The sequence below is a fragment of the Bison bison genome, unplaced genomic scaffold, assembly GCF_000754665.1.
Source record: "Bison bison bison isolate TAMUID 2011002044 unplaced genomic scaffold, Bison_UMD1.0 scf7180017864089, whole genome shotgun sequence".
In the NCBI taxonomy this organism is placed as follows: Eukaryota; Metazoa; Chordata; class Mammalia; order Artiodactyla; family Bovidae; genus Bison; species Bison bison.
This window is the reverse complement of record NW_011494661.1, coordinates 3,340,672-3,350,230: the sequence shown is the minus strand read 5'-3', so window position 1 is coordinate 3,350,230 and position 9,559 is coordinate 3,340,672. Positions and strand designations below refer to the sequence as shown.

Here is a 9,559-nt window from a genome sequence, read left to right as displayed (position 1 = left end):
ACGCTTTTGAACTGTGGTGTTGGAGAAGACTCTTGAGAATCCCTTGGACTGTAAGGAGATCCAACCAGTCCATTCTAAAGGAGATCAGTCCTGGGTGTTCATTGGAAGGACTGATGCTAAAGCTGAAACTCCAATACTTTGGCCACCTCATGCGAAGAGTTGACTCATTGGAAAAGACTCTGATGCTGGGAGGGATTGGGGGCAAGAGGAGAAGGGGAAGACACAGGATGAGATGGCTGGATGGCATCACCAACTCGATGGACATGAGTTTGAGTGAACTCCAGGAGTTGGTGATGGACAAGGAGGCCTGATGTGCTGCAGTCCATGGGGTCGCAAAAAGTTGGACACGACTGAGCGACTGAACTGAACTGAAGAGAATGCAGTATGACTCTGATTGTGAAAACTGCTGATATATGTGCCTTTTATATCCATTTCGGGTTTTTTGGGAGGGCACACCATGCAATTTGTGGGCTCTTAGTTCCCCAACCAGAGGTCCAGCCTGAATCCCCTGCAGTAGATTCTCAGAGCCCTAACCACTGGACAACCAAGGAAATCCCTTCATCCATTTCTTACTAACTGAGATTATTTAACAGGATGAGAAAACATGGTTTTGTTTAAAACCAAATTCTATAGGTTGATGAAAATGAATAATGTTTAAAGCCCCACCAAAACTAAAACAAAGACTTGCTGCTTTGCTCTTCAAACCCTCTTTAAATAAGGTGAAAAAAATTCATTCGTTAAAGAATGTTGCTCTCCTGCTGTGTGATACTTATTTTATTGGGTAACATTATATAAATTGTCGCATAGAACCCAGTTAAATGTCTGTTCCCATTTTGTCTATTGTTTGGCAGGTCTGATGGACATACTCTTAAGTTTTTTTTTTTTTTTTGAGATAATCATGTATTTAGAGGAAGCTAATATTGACTCAACGGGCTATAGAATATTTGGGGAGAATACAACCGCAGAGCAGATCCACTCGCCCCACCCCAGCCCCTCTATAGTTTACCAACCAAGGTACTGTCTGTCTCCTGGATGACAAATACACCTCTTGGATAATATTCTCTATACCTTTTTGGGGTAGAATCAGATTTCATAAAGCATTAAAAAATGAATTTTTCCAGAGTTCAGATTCACATAGCAGTGGAATATTAATAATAGACTTTTGAAAATTCTAAACTATTTTTATGAAGCAGAAATAAGTGGCAAGTAAATAACTCTCAAGGATTTAATTAACACTGTTGCCACTGTATGTCGAATAGATTTAGTCCTATCAGATGTACCTTCTCCTTTTACAGAACTGCGCAGTTATAATTAATGTTCATGCTAATCACCCTGAGATACTTATAGGGTCCTATTCTAAATCATTAAGGAATGATCAATTTATATTTTATGACTATTTGAACTCAAGTCAACCAATTGTATATAAATTCTTTAAAAATTCGTTATAGATGTATATACAGTCTCCCTAGAAGAACTCATTTTTCAGTAATTAAGCATTTCTATACGTGTTCAGTTCCATTCAGTTCAGTCGCTCAGTCTGTCCGACTCTTTGTTACCTCATGAATCTCAGCACGCCAGGCCTCCGTGTCCATCACCAACTCCCAGAGTTCACTCAAACTCACGTCATCGAGTCAGTGATGCCATCTAGCCATCTCATCCTCTGTCATCCCCTTCTCCTCCTGCCCCCAATCCCTCCCAGGATCAGAGTCTTTTCCAATGAGTCAACTCTTTGCATAAGGTGGCCAAAGTACTGGAGTTTCAGCTTTAGCATATGTGTGTAATGAAATGAATTTTTTGCTTAATATAACATGTTAAATGTAACTTTAGTATATTTTTCTGAAATTAAAAAATTACTGCATTTTTATCCATAAAAGAGATAATTTATAGCCTAACACTCAACATTAAAAACAAAACCCCATGCTCTCAATTCAACAGTAGTGCTCAGCATAAAGATGAGTCCGAAGAGAATGCATTTTCACTTTTATAGATGCTTTCTAATAAATGGACTACCTGATTATTACCAAGCATTCAAATGATTTGGGCTCCTTTTTCCTTACTCTCTACACTTCAGTCATCCCCAGATAAGACCACCTACCTTCAAAGAATTTAGACTGCTTTAAATATCAGACTTGAAAATAGCTTTGAAAACTAGAAAACCCATTTAACCATTAAAGCTTATAGGAGCCTGCCACAGTACTCAAGATAAAGTGACAAGACATCCTCATCTTTGGTCTTTAGGAATTCAGCTTAATCATGGCAGAAATATTATTTATTTCTGTAATGAATATTATAGAATAAATATTTATTTCTGTATTATTTATGTAATGTCCACATCCTTCAAATCCTTAATAAAAGGGTTTGTTTTTTTTTTTTTTCTAATTATAAAAGTAAGATGAGGAGACTTGCCTGGTGGTGCAGTGGTTAAGACTCCATGCTTCCAATGCAGGGGGCACAGGTTTGATCCCTCGTCTAGGAACTAAGATCTCACGTGCTGCATGCCAGGAGCAGGTTAGTAGGATGAGTTCTCATGCATTGTTAATGGTAATGCAAAATTGTACAGCACTTTGGAAAACAATTTGGCCGTTTCTATAGTTAAACACACTTTCACTATAACTCAATAATCCCAATCCTAGATATTTACTCTGGAGAAATGAAAATATGTGCCCACACAAGGTCTTAAATATGAATGGTTATGAGAGCATATTAAATCACTTCAGTCATGTCCAGCTCTTTGTGACTCCATGGACTATAGCCCGCCAGGCTCTTCTGTCCATAGAATTCTCCAGGCAAGTATACTGGAGTGGGTTGCCATGCTCTCCTCCAGGAGGTCTTCCCAACCCAGGGATCAAGCCTGCATCTCCTTTCGGCTCCTGCATTGCAGGTGGATTCTTTACTGCTGAGCTACTGGGAAAGTCCAAATGTGACTGATTATAGCAGCCTTTATTTATGATAGCCATACAGGTAGGCTGCGGTCCATGGGGTCGCTGAGGGTCAGACATGACTGAGCGACTTCACTTTCACTTTTCACTTTCATGCACTGGAGAAGGAAATGGCAACCCACTTCAGTGTTCTTGCATGGAGAATCCCAGAGACGGGGGAGCCTGGTGGGCTGCCATCTATGGGGTCGCACAGAGTCGGACACAACTGAAGTGACTTAGCATAGCATTTAGCATACAGGTGGAAACAAATGTCTACCAACTGGTGAAAGATAAACACATTGAAGTCATACACTGAAATAAAAAGGAATAAACTCCTGATACAGACAAAAGCTGAATCTCAAAAACTTTTTACTAAGTGAAAGATGCTAGACACAAAAGGCTGCATAGCGTACAATTCCACTTACATGACCTTCTGGAAAACTGAACTCTAAGGTCAGATCAGTAGTTGCAGAGCTGGGGGTGTGAGGAAAAGACTAATTGTAAAAAGGTATAAAGAGACCTTTGGGTGAGGAGTGGAGATGTTCTATAAATTCATTGTGGTGGTTACATTCCTCCTATGTCAACTTTCATCAAATTATATATCTAAAATGGGTGAATTTTACTTTAAGTACACTGACAATAAACCTTACTTAAACGGTAACCAAAAAAAAAAAATGAAGACATGATTAATGTAGAAATTGTGGAAATGCAGAAAGACATTAAGAAGAAAATGAAATTCATCCTTAATCTGATCAGCCAGGTATTAATTTTCAGGTGTAACATTTTGATATATCTTTCTGGATTTTTTTTTTTTTTTTGCCATACATACACTATGAGTTCACATGACAGCTTTTTAAAAACTTAGCGGTGTTATAATTTCCATGTCATTTTTTTTGGCATCGCTTTTAATGACAACCTAATCATTTTGACTCCTTGATTCTTATTTGGGTTGTGACTTTTTGCTCTTGACTGACATTGGTGAACATCTTTTTTTTTTCATTCTCCCCTGAACTTTACATGTGTCTCTTATACTAAGAATCTGATTTTATACCAGTAAAAAAGCAGCCAGATGATGATTATTGATACCTAATTCTAGAAGGCATGATTATAAGGAAAAAAGTTAGATTTGAAATTAAGTTTAATGTATTCTTATTTAGTATTAGTTATTGCTTCTGACATCTTTTATTTCTGTTCATTTCTTACGTAAAATTTTTGTCTGGCTACTAGGAAAACTAAAGGAAGAAACTGTCATATTTTCTTTTTCCCTCATAACATTGGTAACATTTACATTATGCAGAAATGTTTACTTCTGTTGAATATAATTTTTTTTATATTGCCACAAAAACTCTAAGGAGGAATTCCTTTCTAGAAATGTATGATCAGTGATGACTTCTTCCGTGCATGTTCTATTGAATTCTTATAGTACAGTAGCCCGTAATGGCTCAAGGCCCAACATTCAAATGCTTACCTTGGTTCCAATCTTGAATTGTCTTTTATTCTATTCTTCACAACATCTTTCAATATACCCACGTGCATCCACCCACCCTTTTGCTTTCTCTCTTCACAGAGATCATACCTTTTCATTTCGAATGCGTCGAGGCATCATTTTGAATGAAGTTGCTGCTGACAGTATCATCCCTTATGTAGAACCTTCGCTGTCGGCCAGACTTACACTTGCTTGTGGTGTTGATGGTTTGTGTATCACTATTCACTTCCGCTTATGTGTGACCAGCATGCTAAGTGAGACATGTTGAAGAAGCAGCCTGCGGTCACAGGCAGAAGTTATTCCAAATGCCCTCTTGACTCCTTGGCAGCTGTTTGCTGCGCATCTTGCTGGTGAATTTGTACAGAGAGCATCTGTCATGTCCACAGTATATGTAGCTCTTGAGGTCATTGCTCTTAACCCTGTAATAAGCACTGGGGTGTGTGCCTTTCAGAAGAGGAAAATTACATGGGGAAGACAGGAAGAGAGCAACTCAACACCTATCACTGGAACCATAGAAGAGAAATTAGAGGCTGGAGCAAAGGTGGGGCAGAGGGTTTTCAGGGGCCATCAGGAGGGGAGAGTGAGCAGGTGAGAAGAGTACTGACGGATGTTTCTGATAGTCTCTAACTGCATCACTACTGCATTCAGAAGCGCAGACGATAGGATATCCAGAGTATTATAAAACTAAATAGAAGTTCGCAAAATACTCCCGTTAACTAATGTGTCTGAGAGAGAGAAACTACATCATTGATTTGGGCAGTACTGGCGATGTTTGCTAGGCAGGAGCCTAGGATTTACGTCCACTTTTAGTCACTCCATTTCTGTTTGTGTGTGTGTGTGTGTGTTTTTTCCTGAAAATTTAGAAATACAGGAAATAAAGATGGAAAATTAAATCTTCCATAATCCCACGATTCAAAGGCCCTATTACTAAAATTTTTGAAATATCTATTTCATATATTTCTTTTACAAATTTCAAATCTCTTAAGTATTTATATGTTTTTGAAACTTTTTTCATAAAATATTATATCATGAGATATTCCTTGTTATTAATTTTATCAAAAATATTTTTTCAGAGGCAGCATAATATTTCTTTATGTGCGTTTTCCAGCATTTATTAAACAATTCACCTACTGTTGGACATTGTTACCTTTTTTTAATATGAATAATACTGTTCTGTATATCCATGTAACATATGTATACGTGTGTGTGTCTGTTTCCCTAATTCCATGATGAATAAGTGGGGGACTATTTTTGTATCAGTTCAGTTCAGTCACTCAGTCGTGTCCGACTCTTTGCGACCCCATGGACTGCAGCACATCAGGCATCCCTGTCCATCACCAACCCCTGGAGTTTACTCAAACTCATGCCCATTAAGTTGCTGATGCCATCCTCTATTGTCCCCTTCTCTTCCTGCCTTCAATCTTTCCCAGCATCAGGGTCTTTTCCAGTGAGTCAGCTTTTTGCATCACGTGGCCAAAGTATTGGAGCTTCAGCTTCAACACCAGTCCTTCCAATGAATATTCAGGACTGATTTCCTTTAGGATGGACTGGTTGAATCTCCTTGCACTCCAAGGGACTCTCAAGAGTCTTCTCCAGCACCACAATTCAAAAGCATCAGTTCTTCGGTGCTCAGCTTTCTTTATGGAGCTGGACCCAGCTCTCTCATCCATGCATGACTACTGGAAAAACTACTACTGGAAAAACCATAGCTTTGTCTAGATGGACCTTTGTTGGCAAAGTAATGTCTCTGCTTTTGAATATGCTGTCTAGGTTAGTCTTAACTTTTCTTCCAAGTAGCAAGCGTCTTTTAATTTCATGGCTGCAGTCACCATCTGTAGTGATTTTGGAGTCCAAAAAAATAAAGTCTGTCACTGTTTGCTCTGTTTCTTCGTCTATTTGCCATGAGGTGATGGGACTGAATGCCATGATCTTCGTTTTCTGAATGCTGAGTTTTAAGCCAGGTTTTCACTCTCCTCTTTCACTTTCATCAAGAGGCTCTTTAGTTCTTCTTCTCTTTCTGCCATAAGGGTTGTGTCATCTGCATATCTGAGATTATTGATATTTCTCCCAGCAATCTTGATTCCAGCTTGTGCTTCATCCAGCCCAGCGTTTCTCATGATGTACTCTGCATGTAAGTTAAATAAGCAGAGTGACAGTATACAGCCTTGACGTACTCCTTTTCCTATTTGGAAGCAGTCTATTTTTCCTTATCCAGTTCTAATTGTTGCTTCCTGACCTGCACACAGATTTCTCAAGAGGCAGGTCAGGTGGTCTGGTATTCCCATGTCTTTCAGAATTTTCCTCAGTTTATTGTAATTCACACAGTCAAAAGCTTTGGCCGTCAATAAAGCAGAAATAAATATTTTTTTCTGGAACTCTCCTGATTTTTTGATGATCCAGCAGTGTTGGCAGTTTGATCTCTGGTTCCTCTGCCTTTTCTAAATCCAGCTTGAACATCTGGAAGTTCACTGTTCACATATTGTTGAAGCCTGGCTTGGAGAATTTTGAGCATTACTTAGGGTGTGAGATGAGTGCAATTGTATGGTAGTTTGAGCATTCTTTGGCATTGCCTTTCTTTAGGATTGTAATAAAAACTGACCTTTTCCAGTCCTGTGGCCACTGCTGAGTTTTCAAATTTGCTGACATATTGAGTGCAGCACTTTCACAGCATCACTTTTTAGGATTTGAGATAGTTTAACTGGAGTTCCATGACCTCCACTAGCTTTGTTCGTAGTCATGCTTCCTGAGGCCCACTTGACTTCACATTCCAGGATGTCTGGCTCTAGGTGAAGTGATCACACCATTGTGATTATCTGGGTCGTGAAGATGTCTTTTGTACAGTTCTTCTGTGTATTCTTGCCACTTCTTAATATCTTCTACTTCTGTTAGGTCCATACCATTTCTATCCTTTATTGAGCCATCTTTGCATGTCATGTTATTCTACAATGCTAAGTCACTTCAGTCATTTCCGACTGTGCGACCCCATAGACGGCAGCCCACCAGGCTCCCCCGTCCCTGGGATTCTCCAGGCAAGAACACTGGAGTGGGTTGCCATTTCCTTCTCCAATGCATGAAAGTGAAAAGTGAAAGTGAAGTCGCTCAGTCGTGTCCGACTCTTAGCGACCCCATGGATTGCAGCCTAACAGGCTCCTCCATGCGTGGGATTTTCCGAGCAAGAGTACTGGAGTGGGGTGCCACTGCCTTCTCCATATTCTACAGTAAGGTGGTCTTATTTTACACTCCATGAGCAGTGAATAGGAAAGCCCATCATTTCAGCACCCCTTAGCCAATATCCCATATCTTTTTTAAAAGGGGGCAAAAAGTATGTTTGCTTTTTTTTTTGCAAAGGATAATTATTTTCATAAAACAGAAGCTAAAATTTGAAGCTAAGATTTCAGTTTTAAAAATCGAGAGGTAATCTAAAGACTTTAAGACCGTCAACAAACTATTAGCTAAAGGGTTTTTTTAATCATTCAGAATTGTATATAATTTAAATTAGTTTGAATACCCTCTATAATGTTAAATCTGGACTACAGAAAAAGGAATTGTGACAAAATATTGAAAAATCATACTTTAATTTAAAAATTAGGTCTCTGTCATACTTTTTTTTAATATAAAGTTATTTATTTTAATTGAAGGCTAATTACAGTATTGTATTGGTTTTGCCATACATCAACATGAATCCATACTTTTTAACTTCTAAAATGTTTTCCACTTTTGTGGGAAGTATGGGATATAATTTTAAATAGCTCTCCATGACATGTTCATACTTGATTAATATTTAATTTCTTCCCTTTCCTCCTCAATCCTTAAGCCTACATCGGTGTATTCAGTAAGAACAAAAGTTCTGTTCTCCAGTGATTAACTACTTGAATCATTTCAATTCAGGTTACTAACAGCAATGCACAGTTAAACAGAAGTCTTGGTTGAAACCACTATTAAATTATACAATGTCACTTTCATTAGTATCTGAGTTTCATAGTTAGGAAATTTTGCATTAAGAAGCTCACATAAGTCAGATAAATCTCCAAGTTACAGGGCTTGGACCTTAGAAATCATCACATATACTTCTTTGATTTGATAGTTAAGGAATTGGAAACTGAGATTGGTACAGGCACATCTTGGGGACACTCAGCTGGAAAGAGACTCTTCATCCTGGGTTCTGGACTTTGCAGCCGGCTCCCTGCCAGGCCACACTCCTCAGCCTCTGTCACCTGCGAGCTGAAACATCTGGTACCCTAGCCTCAATTCATAGCATACGTCTCTTCTGAGAAATATGTGTAAGAATACAATTCCTACTGCTTCTTTGATTATCCTTTCCAACTTGGCTCAATTTGTAAAGAGAACTGACAAATTGATAAGCCACATATATCAATTCCCTTTCAAGAACCTTAGAACAGACTCAGTCGTTTTGTAACACAGAAGTCGCGTGCTGTCACAGGTTCCAATTGAACTAAACTTTGCAGGCTGCTTTCGAGAATAAATACCTATGGAATAAATATGATTATGTGGCACCACACCATTATTCATATAAGATATTTTTGTTTTTCTTACCAGATATCTGTATGCCCTTGGGCAGAAGGTTTGGAAAAGATGGAAAAAACGTTACTTTGTTCTTGTTCAGGTAAGTACACTTTTTTCCTGTCATATAACCACTCTAAGCCAATCAAACTTTTATTTGGGTTATTCTGGCAGTATCTACTGTATTAGAAATTAAAACTGAGAAATTTAGAAAATATTTATTCATTTTAAAATGAAAGTAGTAAGGCCATTCCAATGCAACTAACCTTTTTATTTAAAATAGCTATTTTTTTCCAGCCAGACATTTTAGTGAACTAAATGGCATTATTTTATGCTTTTGTGCACCTCTTCAATGTCTGGCTTAATAAAAATAGAGTGCAGCTATATTTTCCAATCAGATTCTGCCTTCAATGTGTTGCAGTCTCAGGTGAAATTTAGCCTCTGGAAAACTCCAGTATATGTTCTTGAGAGAGTAAGTGTGAAACGGGCGAAGATGTTTAAACATAACTTTAAAACTGGTTTTGACCTCACAAGTCCCCTGAAAGGATTTTGAAGATCCCCAGGATCCCAAGACCATACCTTGAGAACCACTGCATTATTCAGATGTTTTATAGATAAAACTTAATTCATAAAA

The 9,559-nt window shown here is 38.3% G+C and overlaps 1 protein-coding gene across 5 annotated transcripts in view; it reads left to right on the top strand.

Moving 5' to 3' along the window:
• Positions 1-9,559, top strand: part of CADPS2 (Ca++-dependent secretion activator 2) — a 375,512-nt gene that overhangs the window by 160,380 nt on the left and 205,573 nt on the right. For all 5 annotated transcript variants that reach the window (XM_010838081.1, XM_010838080.1, XM_010838082.1 and 2 more), the window contains exon 7: positions 8,962-9,028. In XM_010838081.1, coding sequence (XP_010836383.1) covers positions 8,962-9,028 — 67 coding nt within the window. The remainder of the gene's footprint in view (positions 1-8,961; positions 9,029-9,559) is intronic.